At 38.6% G+C, this 22,932-nt stretch overlaps 1 protein-coding gene across 4 annotated transcripts; it reads left to right on the top strand.

The window, feature by feature from the left end:
• The first annotated feature begins 577 nt into the window (after nucleotides 1–577).
• Nucleotides 578–21,514, top strand: LOC107217649 (ral guanine nucleotide dissociation stimulator-like 1). Of its 4 annotated transcripts, none has more exons than XM_015655260.2 (7): nucleotides 578–1,506; nucleotides 13,559–13,916; nucleotides 17,086–17,190; nucleotides 17,304–17,739; nucleotides 18,157–18,782; nucleotides 18,861–19,175; nucleotides 19,771–21,514. In XM_015655260.2, the coding sequence occupies exons 2-7, from the start codon at nucleotides 13,662–13,664 to the stop codon at nucleotides 20,443–20,445; spliced, it is 2,412 nt and encodes an 803-aa protein (XP_015510746.2). In that variant the 5' UTR covers nucleotides 578–1,506; nucleotides 13,559–13,661; the 3' UTR covers nucleotides 20,446–21,514. The 4 variants fall into 4 exon arrangements, with proteins under 4 accessions (XP_015510746.2, XP_015510748.2, XP_015510745.2 ...); XM_015655259.2 differs by lacking the exon at nucleotides 578–1,506 and adding an exon at nucleotides 8,955–9,294; XM_046740765.1 differs by lacking the exon at nucleotides 578–1,506 and adding an exon at nucleotides 9,333–9,354.
• The last annotated feature ends 1,418 nt before the right edge of the window (nucleotides 21,515–22,932 follow it).

The following is a 22,932-nucleotide window of genomic DNA, read 5'->3' as shown; positions in this document are numbered from 1 at the left end:
CAAAATGAAGCTCAGACTACGGGTAAAACCCCGCCATTAATCCCGTGGAAAGCTTAACCAAACAGAATCGTTCGCACAGAAAATTTTGCCGGGATTTGTGAACCGTAATTGCATATTTATACGTCAATCGGGAAGAAAGATAAGAGGACCATGGCCAGTGTGATCGAGTGAGATGCGCCTCAAAATAATGACGGTGAAACAATGAGATTTAAAATCGGAGACATTGAACATTCGTTGAAAATATTTATAATGTGAAAGCTGAAGTAGGTACGCATAATTTCAATTCACGGTGACAAGAATTGAGGTTGCATGAGATCGTACCTATACACGAACATACGGTTTGTTTGAGAAATATTTTGACACTACCAACCTACCGGTATTAATGTAATTAATAATCATTAGCATCAAGTGTGCAAACAACACCTTTAATGTGCCGTTGCATCATCACGTTTCGCAAAACAAGTATGCATGAAAAAAGAAAAAAAAAAAACAATCCAAAATGGCATTGCAGGTTTATTGCAGGACCGACGCAACATTGTTGCCGACAAGACGAAGAGATGGCGCTGGGATCGCCGAAGCTAGCGTCGGACGGTGAAAGCAGCGAGCGTACTGTCGGTCAGCAATGCAAAGCGCCTAATAACGGGAATTTCTGCATAGAAAAGACGGTGGAGAGGGAGAAACCAAACGTGGGAATGGCGTCAACGGGCAGTTCGGGAGTAGCAGAGCCGACGACGGTTCGTCGAAGTGAAATATCGGGCGACAGCGCTGCCAGCGGTTTTCAGTGGACAAATTCAGTCGCATCGATTCGTGCGGATCGAGGGTTCATAGGGTCTGTGCCGTCGTAGTGATCGAGGAAAGGCAGGAAAACGACCGACCGACCGGACTGATCGCGAGACCTGCAAATGTCGTTGACGTTCTTTGGCCACGCGTAATTCGTATTTCGTGTGCTGCGTTACGTCCTTTGCTGAAAAGGAGCACAATAATTTCGAGAATAGGGTGTCCAGTGCTTGTCTTCCCGGCCACAGTGAAACTCCATACCAACACTTCGGATGACAGGTGTCAGCGGCAGCGAAAGCACCATTGATCCTGTCTCCGTATGTGCTCAACTGCGAACTGTATGCACGTTATTTATTTATTTTTTTTTCCCATGTGATCAACGACAGTGAAATGACTGCTGATTGGTTCTGGATAGGCCACATGGAACAGCGAGAAACAGCAGCCTTATCATCGACATCGTAGGAGTGAAGCAGCGGAAGTTCCAAAGAAGAACGGGCATCACCTCGATTATAAAACACAGTGGAATATGGATACCATTATAATGTCGGAGAGAAGCAGAGTGCTAATTATTGTCGAATCGTTGAATTCTTTAAGTCCCGGTTGTTTCAGTGCAGCAGGTTGTGAGAAAATCTTGGAGGAACCTCCGCGAAGAGTCGACAGTAACAGGCGCCCGCATTTACTACGAAGAGGATCTGTGCTATGAGTGGTGAAAATGCTGACGACTCCTTGGTAATTTGAGTAGAAAAAACCAAAATAAAAAAAAAATCATCCATAAATATAAGGAAGACAACGATTATTTTTTCATATCAAGTCGATGGCGGTTCTCGATCAGCTGTTGTCACGCACACTAACGCACGGTCTTTAATTACTTTCCTTCTCTTTCTTTGTATAACAATTATTTTCTCCTTGGTATATTCTTTAATAAACTAACATATCTTTTACCATTGGTTTTATGTGGTTTAACAATTTCACACAGCAGACATACCTAGTATTCCCCTTTTACCCTTATGCGCGCTAGCTGTGTATGAATTTTTTTGTGTCTGACTCTTTCGCTTTTTTTTTTACTAACAACTACTGCACTCACACATCTCTAAACAACGAACGTTGAAGTATAGAGGTAAACTGGGAGTGGGTACGAACTACCATAACAGTAAAAGCCCGCCGCCTTGTTGAGCCAGCGCTGATTTGTCGTACGCAAATTTTGAGTGTTCATGTGTCATGCGAATTGCGCAAGTCCGCATGAGAAAAAGCAACTCACGTTTTTTAAAACAAAACTGGAGGGAAAAAAATCTTGATCTTAATATCTTACCTTTCATTCAAGACTTCGGTTTGAATTTTCAAGCTGAAACACTCAATACGATTTCCATGCACTGTTCAAATGAGAATTATTGTCAATGATCTTGACAATTAGGAAAGGAGTAGTAAGGGAAGAGAGCTGAAAAGTATTGAGGGGGAAAAATATACTGGACATGAGAGAAGGTGAATTTTTATACAAAAGTATAATGCATGATATGGCCTCATGGTCGAGCCGTTGCCTCAACAGTAGGACCTTCACCTTGAAAAACGTTTCATTCGTTTAATACCAATTATCACTGGACGTGTTAAGCTCTGAACGGTCTGAGTATATATTACACCATTACATATTTGAATGGTGTGAACTAATTTCTCTCGAGTTCTTGGACTGTTCGGAATTGAAACGACAGTAAGATGACCCAAGGGATAAATCATGATCAAACTTTAGTCTGCCACACTGCGTTTTTGGAACGAGTAATCGCTAATCGGGAAAGGCTGAGGCATCGGTTCAGGATTCGGGAATCCCGTGAAATTAGGATAAACAGTGAATTGCAGGAGAGCAAAGCGGATGAAACTGAAGACGAAAAAACTATCTAGACCGGCGTAAAATGGCATGAGAATGCGGTCTAAGGATTGCAGATTTCCTTTCTATATTCCCGTACCGTGAATATTTCTAAAGTCTGCGCGTTGTTCTCCCACGTTACGCGAATCATCACGGGAAGTGAAATGAAAATTACGGCAACAATTTGCTCGGTTTGCAATATGGAGAAGACAAAGACGGAAAAAGAAGTAGCTGTAAATCGATTTTTTGCATTGATGTATGGAAAAAAGTTATTAGTAGAAATTGTTCGTTTTTTTTTCGTTCGCGTTGTGTTAAGCTTCTCTATAAAACTTGATCCATAAAACCGGTGCAATACTGTTCCGTTATCCGGTTGAAACGATCTCTCCCACGAAAGTTGACTCGAATTTGCAATATAAATTATCACCGTCTTCTTTGCCAGCGCGGAGTCCGTTTCATATAATGTACATGTACAGATACGTTGTGACCCTGATATTATATTAATCTAAATAATCAGCACTCATAAGGCTGTCTGCACCTTCGAATCGTCATGAATTCAGATTGAAAGTTCACGCAATTCAACCGGAACACAGACAAAAGTTGAAGCTGAGTGATTATAATAGAAACTCCAAGTCCTATTTCAATAAGCTGCGAAATGAGTTAGGAAAAGATGATGGGACAAAAGTTCACGCTATTCGACGATAATTTTCATTCGGCAAACGGATCTTTATACCATGTATAACATCAGTTAACATGGAAAAGCAAAATAGCTGTTTCTCTGAGTTTCCAAACGATTCAAAACTCCTTCGTGCCGTCGTACAACACAGCTGGAGTACGTCACGAATGGCATATCTTGTTCTAAATGTGTCAAGTTTATACACGATACTGTACGGTCGAAAGAAGGTAGGCGCGTCGATCGAGGAATGTCGAAGTGAGAGAATCGCGTGTACGTACATGAATGCGTTGCGCACATCGGCAAACCGGTGAGCGAGTACCGTGAATACCGTACGTCATACACGCCTGAACTTCCATACACACTCGTTCAGATAGCAGCCGCTGAATACGACCGATTCTCTTACCAAGCAGCGACAGCACCAGGCTGTTCGCCGAGTGACCGACACAACCGGCCGGTTTTACCGCCTGCTGCCTACGTCCGGTACAGTTATGTTTTACCAGAGTAAAAGCTTTGCTCTTTTTTGACTAATGAACATCGTAGCATCGACCGATCTCGAGCCGAAGATGATTTTAATCGAGCTCTTAAGAACCGGCGCGCCGCTTTACCCAAATTCTACGTAAAACATGCTGATCCAATTATGGCGGTCAATTTGCAACGGAGGTGCAAAGATCGGGTTCCTTCACGTGATCGTCATAGCACTGACCGATTTCGAGTTACGGATGCTTTTGATCTAGCTTTCAGAAAGCGATGTGCCCGATTGCGTACGATACAAGTAAATCGTGGCAGATTCATTTTGAGGATCGTTTCGTCGCCAAAATGAAAAGATTAAGTTTCTTTGCTATAATAGCGTAACATTGACAGATCTCGAGTTGGAAAGCTTCTTAATCGAGCTTTTAGGAAGCCACGCGCTCGTTTACACCCAATAAAGTCACAGTGATATAATTTTGAGGTTTCGTTAGCAGTGAAAAGCCGAACGTGAAATTTTTACAGAAGCGTGGGATGAAAAAAATATAAATCGAGATTTTCATGTCTTACGGTCTTGGTCAGTTAGAGATGATACGTAATTAAAAATTGAAAGAGCGATTATATGATTGGTACACTGAAAAGTTGCGTCATATTGAAGTTAGTAACTTTAACGTAACGATTCATGCTGAGGAAAAACTGTTATTTCAGGATTTTGGTGTTGTCTGATATTAAGTAAACCGTAATAAAACAAAACACACTCATAATTCGAAGTCTTAGTTCCATAAAAATCACTGTCAAATTAAGAAGATAGTGATTTTTCTTCAATGTTTCGTTACGATAACGTTAGTAACTGCAACCTCGTAAAGTTTCCGTGTCTCGGAGACGGTTCGTATTTCTTTTCCTCAAAGTCCTTTGAAAGGACTTTGAGACTGAGCCTGAGATTTTTATCAGGCATTCGGTGACGGAATTCGCTGAGTAACGCTTCCTTTAATAACATGTGCCATTAATTATAAAACTGTAATCTGAAGTGGAACCGCTTCCGACTAATAATAAGTCTTGTTTCCATTACCCTGGTATAACATATGCAATAATATTCTTTGGATGGTGCGTAAACCTTTATCTAATTGATTATGATTTTCGGATAAAATTTTGATTCTTGCATTGGAATAAAGTAAACTGTGAATAATCAAGTTTCCTTTATGGAACACATGTATCACACGTTTTCTTTTTGCCGTTTTCCTCATAATTTCATTTAATATTATTCGTTTGTTTATATCATTATGTATTTCATACAGTCCTATTGAACAGGATCCTTCAATAGGGAGTCAAACTTTCTTAAAGAATTGTACGTATCACACAACCCTGTGACATGTGAAGGTATACATACACACGCCTAACTGAAATAATGAAATGAAGCCAGATAGTCATGTCAAGATGAGGCGCTCGACTTGCCACTAAATTCGATTTTCTAATCATTGAATAGAAATCCGCCAGCTAACCGACTAGAGTCATGTCTCAACATCTAATGTGGGACGAGGAGGAGGTTAAGATAATTACGAGAAAAGACAGTTGGATTGCGTCTCCTGTTTCGCTTAAACCGCTTCCCTCCTCCGCGCAGCAAAAAAATATGGTTAAAAAATAAGAGCAATGCATTATTAAAACTTTATACTTTCATGAAAATCATTCTCTATTACTGCTAATTGTCCGTAGAAATGATAACCAAGTACCTCGTTACAGATGTCAACTTATTTAATATTGATTAAAACACTTTACGGTCCTTACTAGGTAATTTCTATTGTATTCAGTCGTCCAGCAGCCGTGGAAGGTCGATATTCATAATCATAGATCATCACCGCTATGTTTCACTGATACTTATCAGCAGTCGATAAATCAGATACCTTCAATAAGACGAGACTGTAAACACAAGATTCGTTTTTCTTTTCTTGATAAATTAATATCATCTCTCAGGGAAATACAATTCCATAACTGATGAATACCAGAATATAAAGCAATGTAGCCGTATCTGTCGGAGAATTTAAATTCGATTTTAATAATAGACTTTGAAAAATGATCAAGAATTTGGCAACGCGTATGAAGCACATGTATGTATACGTACACGATGTACATTGTACGCAGATCAACGAACTGCACCAGCAGCACGCTCTCCGTTATAACTTTCACTTAAACTGTACACATGTAGGAATAAACCTGGCTACGGAAACTCCGTGAAACGATACCGGCAAGTAAGAAAAAAAGAAATAATGAAATCACAAAAACATACATACAAAGACTTCATGATTGTGAAACATTTCAGTAGTCTAACTAAGGTGCTTAAAAATTCCACCGTTGCTTTAGAGCCCAGAATCTTTTACCGTAATATAACCAGAGTGTTGAGTGATAAATTATATTCTCCTCCCAGACAAAATGTGACGAGTTTAAATACCACGACCGGTGTTCGCACATGTTTGATGCTATTTTAGCCTCATGGGAATCCCCATTACACATAGGTAATGTGCATTTTTCGCCACTCTGTGTTCTGCAGCAACCTACCAGGGTTCTCCGCACTTGATCATGCAAATTTGATTCAGCAGCGATCCCTCGACTTTGCTATTGTCAAAGGTGGATCGCTGTATGAGACGCCAGATCAGAGTTAATGCACGTGTGTGTATATGAAACCGGGTAACCATGTGGTGCTTGAGTTACGGGTCATACAGAAGGTCAAGGAAATCTTTCTTTTCATCTTTTTCACTTTACGGGAGAAACCCGTCCATGTATGTCGCCTAGACTCTATAAAAAAAAACAAATATTTTTTTTTTAAATTCAAGTACCGTAGAAATTTTGGAGGTTGACATGAAACCAATTTCCTTGTCCAACGTTCAGAGAATGTTTATGTACTAAGAGCGGAAAATCGAGGAACCAAAAAACTCACAATTGAGAAAAAAGAATTTACAAAAGGAAAATTTGAATAGATAGAGAAAAGCATGCTAACGAAATATTTAATTCCAATTTACACATGGAAGAATGCCGTGAAGAACACAAATCGAACTGTGGTCGAGTCAGGACGGAATGTTCCATATGAAAGAACTGCACGTGTGCAGATTGTGATTTTCTTTATTTGGTGCGGCTTTTACTCCGGGCAATCACTTGCAGGCTACTTTACTGCAGCTCTGAATAGGGGTTGGGCTGGCAGAGGTCTAGGGGTAGAGTTCCCAGTTGGTTGCACTGCCAGCCCTCGCCCCTCTACGCCCACGTCGAGTAACGACACTCGGCGTTGAGCAAGGGGTGACGTAAAATCGATACGCCTACAATTCCCGGCGTTGTAAATGGAACGTACACCCAATTCGCTTTATAACCCACTCCGTGTGAATCCCAGCGAAAACAGTTGTAAACGTTTAAAAATTCAACGTGGAATAAAATTAAGAAAAGTGAAAGAAGAAATTAAATCAATGTAGCCTAAAAAAAAAATCTCACAATCATTACGATGATTTGAAATCGGTGTACACCGATCATTTTGCCTTACCGACTCAGCTGAAAGCGACTGATGGTAAAGACGAGAGAGAAACGTGGTGTAAAAAATCGAGGTTCAGCTTCAGTGACTCGTCACGCAGAACAGGATATATTCACGCATGCAATAGTATCGAGTGTGACGCTATCTACGTCCGCATTACGTCATCGAACGGTCAGCCTTTACGTCAGAGCTGACCATCAACCACGTTTAGATGTGCACAACATTCCACGTCGTTCATACGTTGTGACGTTGGGTTGAACGGGGGGTAACGGTTATGAAAATGCATGAAGTTCAGAATTCTTTAATCATTTTATATAGCAATGTAAAAAAAAGGGAGTCAAGAAATTTCAAAATTCAGGTCCAGAAAGTGAGGACAGTTTTAAGTCGAGAGTTATACTGATGAAAAATTCACCATTTTCTTGATAGAGATTAACGATTTGTTAGTCAATCAAAAAGTGCAAGTTAGGAGAAAATATCCCTCGCTACTGAAAAGAAATAAATGTGACTATAATTCCAATATAGAGAGCTGTACATACCCACGGTATATATAATATATGTAATCCAGCCCTCACCATCAAAAGGGTCGGAGAGAACGTATATATGTATTTATAGGGGAGCTGATTTGATGACTCAGTTTTAGCCCTTCATCCAATAATAAATACAGAGGGGTAAAATTTAACCCGCTTCGCACATCCTCTCAAAATCGTTGTAAGCTAGATGACGTGCTTAAAACAAAGAGAAAGAAAAAATAGCTGACACAAACGTGACGCACTCATTAATTCGTAGTGATATTTACGCTATCTGCTGGTATTCTTCACAAATGTTTCATTCTTGCTGGCTTTTACCATCGTTGTACTTTTTCGAATTCTTTCCCTACGTAGAAACGTATAAGCGATCAGAATTTTTGAAATGCTTGCAATTTCAAAGGCTCAAAGATCGGGCGTGAATCACGTATGCTTTGTTCTCGATCCTTTCTTCAGAAAAACAACGCGTAACACCAAAGTTGCGTTACGATGAAAGAGAAACGGTGGCAACATGTCATATCTCCATTCCTGATTTTCGCACGATATCGAGCTGTGGCTCATTTGAAGAGTCAGAAAACGAACTTCAAAATGCCCTTCATCCAAAGATTCTGCATTATTGTTGAATCAAGGTACATCGCGTCAAAGGTATTGTCGCGCTTGTGTCCCGCGAGACTTTTTTAAGGGGACAGTGTGAAACCAAAATCCAGCTACATTGAAAGTTGTATCTCCATTTTAGATTTTTTCACCATACCGAGTTATGACTCATTGGAAGTGTCAAAAAATATGCTTGAAAATGGACTCTGTCCGAAGATGTCAAAGTTGTTTACATTAAAACTCATATCTTCCTTCCAAATTATCCCGCGATGTTGGGTTACGGTTCATTCGAAGCATCACAAGTCAAGTTTGAAAATAGTTTCAGTCCAAAGATCTTGCAATTTAATTCAACCCGAGATACAGTACGTAAAAACAATGCAGGTATCGTGCCGTTTCTGTCCCGCGAGAGATTCAACTGTCAGTGAGAACCGCGTGCCCCCCAACGGCGCATGCGCACTGCGATCAGTGATAACGGAAGGTGTGGGTCGGCCGCGTGGTTCGGGTAGCGGCGGGTGGCTAGCAAGAACAAGGTACAGCGGTAGGCGTGATCAAAACCAGTACTACTCAGACGCCGGAGGCGTCGTCACGCGCCGCTTCGTTCCGACGATTCGTTTCGGCTAACCGCGTTGTAGTTCTCCTCTTTGTTTTTAGGATTTATCTGTGAGCCGAGGTCGCAGTGTTACTTCGAATAAATATTCAATTCTGTGATCAGTTCGTACCGTTGAAATATTCATTCGTTACCGTATGTCTTCTGGTCGCGCAGTGCTCGCAAAATAATTCTGCAGCAGCTTACTTCAAAATTTAGCACCCTCGGTGATCCGTTGTTTTTTCATACACGGTGGATACAAATATTAGGCTACAAGTACAGTGAACATCGATTAATTTGCTTGTGAGAAATGTAAGACACTAAACAATTTTTTATATACATCGCAAGCGAAAACTAAACCCAGGTTCTTTGGTAATGAAATTGTCTTTATCCCCATCGAAGTATTCTTGTCTGTATGTATGTAATTTCTTTTGTCCCCTGGAGGCTCCCCCCCCCCCCCCCTTTTTTTGTAGTTTGACTTTATCCTAAGTTCTTCTCGTATTATTTCGTCGGTTGTTAGTTCGTATATCTGTTCTGTGTATCCGTGGTTATTTCTTTGTACTTTCTTACACAACTTTATTCTACAAGGTTTTTAGGTAATTTGGGCAATTTCCTTATCTAATTGAGGGTGATTTTAATACCGTGTTTACGAAGCGTGCACTGCTGAGTTTGCTTCGTCGTCGTTTGCCGACCCCTGAGAGTCTCAAGCCGGGTTACATATACATACATCATAGGTTTCAATTATATATGTTGTATGCTATTGCGTATATCGAGTGTAAAGGTTTCAGGAGAGAGACAGAACCAGTAATGAAAGAGACTGTGATTTCACAGGCCGTCAATCGTACCTATACAAAACACAGAGATAAAACAGAAAGAGATCAAGAAATGAGGTAGTTTTTCCTAAGGGAAACAAGAAGATACTATAATTACTCGAAAATATTGATAACAGCTATTAAGTATAGAATGATAAGGTATTGGAATTTGTCACACGGTAATTTTTCCCTATACCTACATTTAATCTTCCTAAAACAGAGATCGTATATTTGAATGAAGCTGGTTTATGTTAATTCATTAACGTCATCATAACGATTTACATTTTGTTCAAAGAATTTCTTTAATCGTGATTAAACACGTAAATTTTGTTAGCATACCTACCTCGTGTTTAATTTCACGACGGTACATCGATGTTAATTTTCTATACTGTTTTTTTTTTTTTTTTTTGCTACCTACACATTTCACTTATTACTGGTAATATTACTTCCTTCTTCTTATTATTTCCAACGGATGGAATGCGATTAATCAAGAATTATTTACGTCATTTATTGGAAAGGGTGTTTTGATTTATGCTTAGAAGATTGCGTATCGCTGATTGGAATGGTAAACAAACATTGTTTGGGCCCGGAATCATTCCTAAGAATTGATAAGAAAAAAACGAAATGAAAGTTGGCGAATAGTTTCGCGAATAAATATCCTTCCTCACTGTTATATTATACGAATATCAACTAACGTGCGATGCTGCTAATTGCCGTAGCAGCGATCATCCGTTCCAACGTGTTATGCAGCTTAGCCGTGTACGATATCTCGTTATATGAGTTGCATAAATACCTTTGTATATTGTCCATATACATATACATGTATATTATGCATTTACGTATGTAATAGGACAAGGTTGATAATTAACCGAGTACCTAGCATACCTACATGTCAATGTGTATACATACGCAAAACGCGCGCTATTTTGTCGTCTTCACATAACAATTCTGTTATGAGTCATACCGGCATAATCTGGAATCCTGTTTGTTTTAATTTAGCTTCGTTAGTATTTTTTTCTCAAATTTTATTCGGTATACTCTTTTCTTTTATTCGTCCAGTACTTTTGTTATTTTTTTCTTGCGCGTCAGGTTGAATGTTAGAATCCAATAGAACCATCAATATTGTAATAAATTTTCTAAGTACCTATAGTTAAAACAAAAAATTTGCCTACCTGAAACATGAAATTGTACACGTGAAATGATGTTTTGATGACGTTTATTTATTTGTATCTGCAGTCCACGAAAATTAGATAAATACAGTATCCTCAGGACTTAAATTCCGAAGTGATTATATATATATATATATATGTATAATTTCCTATTTGCATCTATCTACATGTATACGTATCGTATTTCTCTTAAGAGATGATGATGAAAGGAATCGATCTCTTTTTCCCTTTTTCTCTTATCTCAGCTGTTTATATGAGCGTATGTTTTCAACCTCGGGAGATAGGAAACCTCGATTATTCTTTCAGCTTCATATATCAAGTGTATCAAACGATCAAAGTGGAACATATATATTTAAATTCAGCTGCTGCGCCAAAATTTTATCGTAATTCGATTGCGGGTCGATTACACGTTATTTCAGGCATATTAAAACGTGTTTGAAAATATGATGCAAGTGCATTGTTAATTCATCCAAAAAACATTTGGCTCTAATATGGAACAGTAGAATCACGAAGTTAAATTCATTCGTTAATTCCTCTCTCTTTATCGTCAAAGTCTTTTTGCTAGTTGAAATATGTTACTAATACATATATAATATATATATATATATATATATATATATAATAAATAATGCGATTGATATTTTTTGCACTAGTGCATCTTCAAGTTTCCTAATTTACGTAAGTTTGATACATCGGAATCTATCGAACACTAACAATTTTTCAACGAAAAACTGTATCAATATCGCTCTGAATACAAACAAAAATATTCCACGAAACGTGTCTTTTAGGTTTTCCGGTCACTATTTCGTGGATAAAGCTTTGCACGTTTATTATTACATATATAACCAGTTTACTACTGCTTATCATGGTGATAAGAAACCGCGCAATGGTCATTTTACGGTTACTTTAAGTTCTTCCGCTTGTTCGGTTCAGGCACGCGTAAAACATATACCATATAGTGATGTACAAAACCATAGATGAAAAAGGAAGCAGACGATCACGAGAACCATGAATCACGCGACTCATTAACAGCCCACGACGATGCTGATTTCGATTTTCTTCGTTATTCTTCTTGTATTTCATTTTTTCATTTCTTTTTTTTTTAACAATTTGGTTTCCTCTTCCTTTCACCGCTTCTACTTTTTTCATTACGTCATTACAGAATATCACGTCTCGCGTTACATCCTTTTGAAACGATCGAAAAATCTATTCTTCATTACTCGTGTAACGAATGTCATCGTTCGAACTTCAACATATGCACAGGTTAACGTGTACATACAATGATTGTTCTTGCAATTTTCCTCATGCGAGATAATGCAGACTGTTTCACGCTAGTCGTGTACCCGCGTTGTGAGGTATTTATACCTTATATACACGCGTGAGCACGTATTTCTCCGTACTACTACTATTATTATTATCAATGTTGTTACTATCCGCGAAACAACGCACGTTAAATTATTTGTAATATACAGAAAGTGCGTTGTTCCAACCGCGCGGTGGACACGCTTACGTTTATTATGCTTGGTTCAGTACCGCAAACGACAAACGACGACGAGGCAACGCTGCTACTCACCCACCTACAATTATTTTTATTATGTTTTTAGGAATCGGGCTTTTCATTTTTTATCAATTTCTTAGGTTTGCGGGTTATTAGAATGCTATTGGTTCGATCAGGCATTCATTTATCTAGGTTTCAGTCGGTTTTCTATTTTTTATGCTTCTCAGATTTCTCGGTTTATACTTTGAATCAGCTGTTTCGTGTTCTGAGATTTCAGTTTCGTGGTTTTGTTATTCTTTAGCTCTCAATATTTCTATAAAAATTTATAGGTGTCTATAGTTGCTTGTTTTTATAATTCTTCATGGTCCTGCAGGGCGGTCATCATATTCTTAGATTCCTGGTATTTTTAGTTTTTCGTTTCACAATATATTTGATGTTTCAGTATCGTATATATTCTGATTTACAATTAATAAAACTGACAGTTTCTCAGTTTTCAAGATTACTCTGATTCCCGGATTCCTGGTTTCTATGTTTCACTTCACAATAATTGATTTATACGATCTTCACAAGTCGGCGGCGTCTTCGTATATACTTGGTCGTACAATTCCTCAAGTTTTATCCACTCATTTTCGTTCCCAAATATCTGTTCAAACTACAAAACCAAGAACCAATAAAAAGGTATATGAAGTTGCAGTCAGTGACCGATAAGAAAAAGTACAATCGAAACCGAGTGTTGAAATAAAATTGAACGTGGAATTGAATGAAATCTCGTTACAAATTGGAAAAAATTATCTGATTAATATAATATACAGTAATTTCGAATGAATGTGAGCAATGTATATTATTTGTTTGAATTTTCAGAAAAGATTTTTCAATTCGATCTCTATAATTGTAGGTTATTAATAAAAAAAAAGATCGTTTCTTCGCCCCCTTTAACCAAATTGTTGGTAGAAAAATATTTCGAATACCAAAAAACGAAATAAACAAATGAGCATTCCTCCTGCCTAAAAGACGATACTTATTCAAAAATGCCAAAACCAATGATATGAAACAATTGAATCACGGGGAAAAATGACAAAAAAAAATTGGATAATCAGTTTCAAGTGAGGATTGGACTACACCTGAACCGCAGAGGTGGAGGAAAGACCAAAACACATCGTCGTGTGAGTGTGAAAATCGCACAGCGATAATCCATCTTGGATGCTGTGGCCGGTTCTCGGTGAGGATGGGCTGAGGCCTACAGGAGGAGGTTTGGGACCACCGCCAGCGCTTCCGCCGGCTGCCCCTGCGTCCCAATCCTTGAAAGGAGTCTCGAGATTAGCCCCGCTGCTTTTGTGCACACCGTGCAAGCCCTCCTCGCAATACAAGAAAAACCATAATTACCACACGAATAGTTTCATCTCCGGCTCGAATCTCAACGCCAACACCACAGCCACGCAGTGGTACGTGCAGCAGGTAAAAATGATCGACAGAGGAGCGAAAAACATAAAAAATAAATACATATACCTACCAAAAAAAATGCCTGACGAATAGTAGAATTGTTGAATCAGTGTCGAATTGGTTGAATTAGAACCTGTAGTCTCAATGTTTGTCTTGTCGTTGTTCTTGTTGTTGGATTATCATTTTGCTTTGTTTCTTTTATGTATCTATGAATGTATCATGCACTAATTGTAAAAGATATCCGGTTTTTGTCTTTTTCCTTCTCGTTTTTTCGTCCGAACCCTCGCTGCAAAAAATTTAAATTTCGGTCGTTATGAGTAACACGGCACTAAAGAATTATCCTGCGATAATGACGTTGAAACTAGCAAGTAATGTCCAGTGGATAATACATCTGGAGGGCTTTCAGGAAGTAAAGAAATGATAAAATATCAAGGAATGTCCTGTCATGTTTCATCGTTTGGTCGTCCCTTGCAACGGAACCTTTCCGCCTGTATTACGTGCTGATTATTACCTGCCTAGTTTCAGCGTCATTCTGCGATTCGAAATAATAAAATTCGAAAAGATGATGCGGTACGATTTTGCACACAAAATTTCCGCATTATAAGAACATATATCACATATTATACACCGAAATATCTGGAAATCTATAAATTGTCGGCGAAAAAATACTTGAGACTTTTTTTTCCAGCTTCAAGTTACCCTGAAAGGAAGAAAAGAAAATTATCATAGAATAAATATTCCCACATTCAACTGCGTGGCATGCTTATTTTCCGCATAAGCTGCTGATTTTTAACATTACTGTATTATTTTATTCTTTTTGTTTCTATACAATTCGATACACGGTCGAAAATTTTGCAAATCGTATTTATAATTTATTGCAGATACGGACGGCTTGTAATACTATTTATTACGCATTATAAGATAACGAGAATGTTATTGTATTTAAACATGTTTGCGTGGAAACTTTTTTCTGACAAAACGGATGTGTGCAGTCTGCTCTGCTAGATAATAGTCTTGCGGATTTATCCGGAAGATGAGTACAACATTTGCATCAAACAATGATACAGAATTTCTTAACAATGTTCGAAATTTCCCCGACGCTTCAGAATGTTTCCGTTATATTATCAGAATGTATAAATGATTTCTAAATTAATTAAAAAGCTTATAATCTCACGAGACTCGATTTCATCTTGAAAGAATGAAAAAATTATTGGATTCCCGTGAGATCCTCGTATAATTACAAATTCGTTCCTGATAATACGGGCTGTAAGTATTTTCTAACAAGGGAAACAAAAGCAAAAAAAAAAAAAAATAAGAAAAGTTTATCAAAAATTTTTGCAGAAAGATTTCAAATATTTTCTTGTTACAAAAAATTGGAACTAGTTTTTTCCTATCAATTTTCTGTTGAGCGATTTTATCGCGAATTTCATTCACAAATGAAAATCGCGTTGACCAGATTATCGCGTCACCTGCGATTTGCACTTGCATCGGTGACGCAATGCTTCGTTATATTTTATCTATTGGGATATACCGAGCAAAGGCACTCTAATTACTACAGATATGTTATATAGCGTGCGCTTACGTGTATATTAACTACCTGCGGTATGACTCGCTGAAACAAATGACGTGTATGTATAACACGAGGTTGTTCATGTCTAATGGACAATCGGCTCTGCAGCTCTGCTGCTCAAAAGCAATGATGTACGTTGACTTGATGGAGATGAAGTAAAAAAGAGAAATACAAGAAACTGGAAGTAACGAGTTCCCAAATCGTGTCTGCAATTTTTTCATTGCTTTTAGATGTGTATGAGGGTGTAAGTAGATGCATACTAGAGGAAAAAATGAAACCAAATTCATTCATTTCATTGGTTCATTTCATTCAACCATTACTTCATCATTTATTCATTCTAATAACTATTTTCCTTTCACTTCACGCTGAAAAAAGCAAATTAGTGGTGAAATACATGATTGATAATTACTCCTATGGGCTACTGGCTACATTTTGTTTTTCATTGATATTTTTCATTTTCTTATATGCTTGCACAATTGTATCACTGCAGTAAAATGAAGATTCGAAAATAAGGGTAATGGTAACTAGACAATGTAATTAAAGTTGAATGGCATGATATTGTTATCCCATTTATTAATTTTTACAGCACGATACGTGGCATCATTTTTAAAAGACACTTTTTTTTGTTGAAGTTTTTAGTTCAAAAGCGAATGAGAAATGAAACGGATTGCTTCTTTTTGTAACTTCTTCACAAAAGTAAGAATTTAATAAGAATAAAATTAACCGCAGAAAAACGCAAGAAATAAAATAAAAGGACTTGAATTTCGAAATCGGACTAACGAAACTGATGCATTAAACTTGTAACGGAACGAACGTTTTTCAACACATGTGGAACATTTATATGTCGAGTAATCCGTGCCTTGTCTGCTCGTATATTAAACGTTAATTTATTTTTTTAACCTACTGCCAGATGCATTCCATGCTATTTTCCTATTGCACGTATAAATTATGTTGTTTAAATAGCTACGCATACGTGCGTCGAATAGAATGTATATAATACCGACTTGGAAATAATTTCAATGTTTAATTATTCAACTCTCCATCCCTCCTGGTTCAGGTTTTCATATCTTTCGTGTACAACATATACGCGAATAGTGGTGAATAAAAATGCTGTAGGTTCATTGGATTGTATTTTTTCAACAGACTCTTTCCAAGATTTTTTTCGCACTCACCTATTACTAATCTCGCAATACCGGAGAGATCAGAGATTTGTGAATATATATAAAGTTGGCACGTTGACCAAACTATTACAGTTTCTATCGGCTCTCCGAGAATCAATTATGGAAACTGTTTAACCACTCTGTTAATAAACTGGAAGGAAACTGGATTTTTTCATTTTGTTTCTTCTAAACTTGCTACTGCACAGTAGCAAAATATTTTCTTCTCATAATCAAGATAGAAATAACAATAACAAAATAGATTTAAAATTTCATTGTTCAATTTTAGACCTTCTAATTCCCGTAGTTCGTTACTAATATCGATACATGCATGCGTTATATTAATAAAGAAGCAGAAAATGGGTGCATATGTAGACAAGTTTTGTTTTTTATTTACTTTTTCGCTTTACCCGTAAATTCAACAAATTTGTTTCAATGTTATTTCCTCTCATTCCAGCCCACGTGGCGATTATGGGGCGAGGAACGAGGTGACGGAGTAATTTACACGGTATACTTAAAGAAAGTCAGATACCACAGACCAACGAGAAGCCTCTCAGCATCGGTGAGCGTTTTGAAAGATTATTGAATTCAAGGGAATAAGAATTAAAAAATCAAATTCTCGGTTAAACCTCTGTGTGAAGTAAAAATAACACCTTTTTTCCAATCATCGCACAGGATTCGGACGACGAAATATCGCATCTAGAATGGGAAACGGTGCGTGTGAGGTTTTTGAAGGCCGGCACGGTTCAGCGGCTGGTCGAGAGTCTGGCGAACGACGACGGGGAGCTGGAGTCGACATATATAAACGTCTTCCTGGCAACTTATCGAGCGTTCACAACGCCGCGGGAAGTTCTGGAGCTTTTGCTCGCGAGGTACGACGCTCTGGAGGAAAATTCCGGGGCTGCTCCCGCTGGCGAACAGCATCGAAAGACCCTGGTTCAGGCCCTCCACGTATGGCTGGACGCCTACCCCGGTGACTGGAAGTCGCCGCCGACTCATCCCCTCCTTGTCAGACTCCTCGACTTCACCCATCGGCGACTTCCGTCCTCGGAACTCGAACTGAAAGCCAGGCATCGACTCCACTGCTTTCAAAGAGCAGATCAGATCATAGGTACATTACGTGAATACAGATTTTACATTCGGAATTATCAAGAAAACACTTTTTGACGCTTGAAATCTTTATTCAATGCACGCTAGACGTGTTCAAAATGTTCAATCCTGCTTCATCAAGCTCCATTTATGCTTGAAAATTGGTCAAGTCACCTGACCAGGCTTAAAACATGTGCTTGGAGTCTTAGGTACCGATGATTGATCCTTTGATATGTTGGAAATATTTTTTTGTGCTTAAAAACTTACTCTCACAATCAGATTGCTCATTTGTTTATTTCGTGCTCGAAACATGATCAGAAAAATGCAGACATTATGCGCTCATGCTTCAAACGTTTTATGTCCAGAACAAATAGAATTTGATACTTCGTATTTTGAAGCATTTCGGAGGCGCTGAAGTATAAACCACAATTCTTCGCAGACTCCTGTCTGATGTACGAAAACAGTCGTCTGCCAGTTCACACATCAGGAGACAATATCGGAGATCTGTGGCCGACCTACTCGTTCCCAGAGGTGCCCCACCGCCATTTTGCCGAGCAGCTGACGCGGATGGACGCTGAGTTGTTCAAGAAGCTCGTAGCTCACCAATGCCTTGGTGCTGTCTGGTCGCGACGCGACCGTTCGCGGAGTCACGAGGCCGCAACGGTCTTGGCGACCGTCAATCAGTTCAACGCCGTGTCACTCAGAGTGATAACGACGATCCTGATCGACTTGAGCCTAAAGCCTCAGGAGCGTGCGAGAGTGATCGAGACCTGGATCGACATCGCACAGGAGCTGAGGGTGCTCAAGAACTTTAGTAGCCTCAAGGCCATCGTCTCAGGTCTGCAAAGCAACTCCGTTTACAGGCTGGAGAAGTGCTGGCAAGCCATGCCCAGGGAAAAACACGAGCTTTTTCGCGAGCTCGAGAGGATATTCTCAGAGGAGAATAACGCCTGGACTCAGAGAGAGCTCCTCATCAAGGAGGGCACTGCCAAGTTCGCTGACACTGCTGGGCGCAGCGATCGTCATTTGCAGAAACTATTCCAAAAACAGAACACTAATGCTGGGGTGAGTCGAGTGAACTCGTGATCTGTTTCCGTTCGAAAAGTCTTCAACTTTACTGTTTTGACATTCTTTTTACTCTAGAATATCAGCTATGGCACCATTCCTTATCTGGGCACCTTTCTTACCGATCTCACCATGATCGACACGGCGATACCAGACACGATAGCCGATGGTCTTATTAATTTTGACAAGCGGAGAAAGGAGTTCGAGGTCCTGGCCAGGATCAGGCTCCTTCAGGGTGCCGCCAACGCCTACAATATCAGCGCAGACCCGATATTCGAGCGATGGTTTCATTCAGTACTTGTTCTCGATGACAGGGAAGCCTACAGAATGAGCTGTCAGATCGAACCACCTCCTCCGGGAAACACAATCAACAGTCGTGGCAAAAAGAAACAGGTATTGAATAAAATAATTAAAGATACTTTTGTATGGTCTTATCACGAAATCTGACTCCACCACGTTTCTGTGTAGCGAAAAAGCTTGCAAGTTTCAAAATATTTTTTTATTGACCAGCATTCAATTGACCATTGGGATGTAAAATCCGTACATCATTGTGCAAAGTCGTGATCACTCCACTGTGAATGATGATTTGAACGAATTCAGTTGCGTGGTTGCCGAGTTATCGTACGTTGTATTTTATTGAAAACTACTTCCATGTATTTTTTTTTTTTTAACCTTTCATCTCTGAATATCGAGTTCAAATTTGAAACACTCGTTCGTAACACATTTTGAAAGCCAGCCCTTTATTATTTAAAGGCCAACTGACGGTTGCCTTTTCGGCTGACGAAAAAGGATGAAAGAAAAAAATCATATCATCATATCCAATAACTTTATTGACAATACCGCAAAGTGCCTGTAAGGTATTCCATCATGAATCTACACTTCCGAGCCAACAGACAGACGCATATAATCATCTGAAAATCCGAAATCGTCGAACACAGGCTGCAGAATAAAAAAATATTTAGGCTGGTTATCGATCGTGTTATTTCAGGGTAATCCAGGTCACCGTAAAAACGATTCGATTACGTCGACCTCAAGTTCAAGCAGTTCTCAGTTCTACTGCGACTTGGAATCGTTACCGAGCTCGCCGCACAATTCGTTGGACCGTCAAACCTCACCGTCGCAGATGTCTAGCTCGTCCTCCAGCTCATCGCTTCCATCTCTCGACGTCTCCCTGAGCTCGGGGGGCGGGGCGAGCTCGGGTCACCAGGCGCGTCTTGCGCCGCCATATTTGACCCCGGGATCGAACGGCGCGCCGTCGGCGGGGGTGACTGGAAACTCGTCGAGCCCTATGAGCCCGACTCACTCGCACAAGAGCTCGCCGGACTTCTACATAATCAAGGTTACGATGGAAAGTGAGAGCGTCGAGACGGAGGGCGTGGTTCTCTACAAGTCGATAATGCTGTCGAACAACGAGCGTACTCCTCAGGTGATCAGGAATGCGATGCTCAAGCTCAACGTCGAAGGCAGTCCCGAGCACTACACCCTGGCCCAGGTGCTGCCTGACAGGGAAATGGTCCTTCCCAACTCGGCGAACGTTTATTACGCCGTCAACACCGCCCATAACCTCAATTTCATACTCAGACCGCGTCGCGACGTGAACACCGACGGTAACGTTACTGACAGTCCGAGGAACAAGAACGGCAATCAAAATCACAAACGATAACACGCGGGGAAATTTTTTATGTGAAATTGCTGATCTGCGTTTGTTGTCGATTTTTTGTCAGCCGGATCGCGAGTGACGTTCGCGTAACGGACAAAATGGCGATGGACTCGGGAGGCGGCGGGTCGTTCGAAATTCGAAAACAGTCGATGCATCTGTCGCTTTAACCATGACAAACCCGGAATAAGGAAAGATATTGTTATTCAACTTATTTTTTCTCTCTGTGTTCTCTTGTTTCTCATTTATGTTTGGACACTATCAATCTTCTCACCGTCGACCTCTGTGGTCAACTATATTCCTATCGATCAGACGTATTTTGCTAATCGTAAACTTTTTTTCTTTCGTTGAAAGCAAAAACGGAGAACAGAAACAAGAATAAAATGATCGGAAAACTTATGAAATAACGATATAACAGTAGTAACAATAGTAACAATAATAATAATTGCGATTGCGAATACAACGTTAGAAAAATGGACTGCATGAAAATTGATGATAAAATGTTGGGAAAATGAACTTGGCAATCATTTTTTTCTTGTATACATCGGAATTTTTTTTCGTATTGCTACTGTTTTTCATTTTTCCAGAATTATGTATAAAGTGTGGGATGTAGCGAAGAAGAAAAGAAACAATGATGACAAATTCATCAATACCTATACTTATCATGCATAATGTGCTACATTTTAATAGCATCACCAGTGAGAGAACGCTTTTGTAAAAAATAGGTAGTAAAAACAAAATCAATAGGAATAGTAATAATAATGATAATGATACCTAATTTACGTTGCATCATATATACAATCGCCGCGGTATATGTGTAATAGGTAAATATTGGTGGTAATAAGTCCGATTAAAGAAAAATCCGATATTATATATTCTGTGATACCGGGTAATCTAGTTACAATAATATTATCATTTTAATATAACCGTGGTAATCAGTTAAGTATTTAATATAGCGGTTTGTATTTATATATACGTGTGTTGGGATCCAAGATATACATATACTCAAAAATTGCGACGTGACTTTTTGTAAGTTGTTATAAATGAATAAATTGTCAAAAGACTTGTAAAAACAGAGAAGTTTTTCATCTTGCCTTCTTGTCAGATAAGAGGTAATCATATGTATCCTTCGCCACGTACCCGACATTTTAAATCCAAGATGTTCTCTTAGGCCGTTTAATTTTGGATCCCAATAGTGGTTACATAATATGCACATATAAAATTTAGACGGCGCGGTTATACGAATGGTTTTGTATGTCCATGTAATACACCAAATACAAAAGGAAACAATGGTTTCAAGAAATAAAAATGAAATCAATGCATGGACCGAAAACGGAAAAATTAACAATGAACTGAAAAGATAATGAACAATGTAGACAAGGCTACTGAATAAAATTAATAAATTAAATAAAATGACGTAAGGAGAAAGTAAAGGGCGAAAAAACTAACGAGAATACATGTGTATATATATATATATATATATATATATATATATATATATATGTATGTATTCACATATACATGAAACACGCCCGTGAATCAATACTCATCGTCAGAAACGAAAAATATATTTATACCTCTGTATATTTCATGCATAAGCGTGTAGCTGCGTGTTTACGTGTATCGATACATAGATACGTCAAGTACCTACGTAAGCGACGCGACTCAGGACACTCGAAGTTGAGAGTCCTGGTGACACATAAACAAATATGTATATACATACAGACACACGCAGCGTGCATGCATATATAAATGTAGGCACTTATAGAAATGAAAATTAATTATTTAAGGCAACATACATACGTATGTAGTACATGTATACGTGTATGTTTATTGATCTCGGCCGTGGAATACGTAACGTGGTGCAGGTCGAGAGGAAGAATAACATTATACGCATGTAAGGATATTACTACCCGAAAAGAGAGAGAGAGAGCAGAGTAATTTGATCAAATCTCGGAAAATTAAAAATAATAACGATAATCATTAGAATAATAATAGCGTCGGAAATAAATTAAAAATTGAAAAAAAAAAAAAAAAGATTTTTACCCTTAAAACTTATACATCCCTGATAGTGTAATGTCATCAAATGTTCAAATGCCGGTCAATAGATATGCATTGTTTTTTTTTTTTTTTTATTTTAGTTTCTGAGATTTCAAATAATAACATTGTTAAATTGACAGAATTATTGTGGTGGTTATATAATTATTTATTCAAGAAGATAAAGAAGAATAACGAAAAGCGAAAAAGAAACAGAAAATACTTAAATCGAAATATACATCAAATAAAAAGCTGGATCCAACTCTTTTTTTTTTTTTGGTTTCTTTTCAAAATCCGGAAAAATATAACGTTATCTGTTTGATCGTCAGACGCAGTGAAACAAGGAAAATGGAGAAAGAAAAAAAATTTAACCGGTCATTAGTCAATCTTATACACTAAGGGCGAACCGTTCAGACATTCCCGTCTTTAACCTGCAGAAGCATATAGCAGGTCTTT

Source organism: Neodiprion lecontei, chromosome 5 (assembly GCF_021901455.1).
Source record: "Neodiprion lecontei isolate iyNeoLeco1 chromosome 5, iyNeoLeco1.1, whole genome shotgun sequence".
NCBI classification, from domain to species: Eukaryota; Metazoa; Arthropoda; class Insecta; order Hymenoptera; family Diprionidae; genus Neodiprion; species Neodiprion lecontei.
Note: the sequence above shows the minus strand (reverse complement) of the source record. Positions and strands in the feature narration are given on the sequence as shown.

Bases quoted from the DNA above. Each gene is read 5' to 3' on its own strand.
- LOC107217649 (XM_015655260.2), top strand. From the start codon at position 13,662: ATGCTGTGGCCGGTTCTCGGTGAGGATGGGCTGAGGCCTACAGGAGGA. The intron at 13,917-17,085 runs GTAAAAATGATC...CTCTCATTCCAG, and splicing joins CGCAGTGGTACGTGCAGCAG to CCCACGTGGCGATTATGGGG. The intron at 17,191-17,303 runs GTGAGCGTTTTG...ATCATCGCACAG, and splicing joins CGAGAAGCCTCTCAGCATCG to GATTCGGACGACGAAATATC.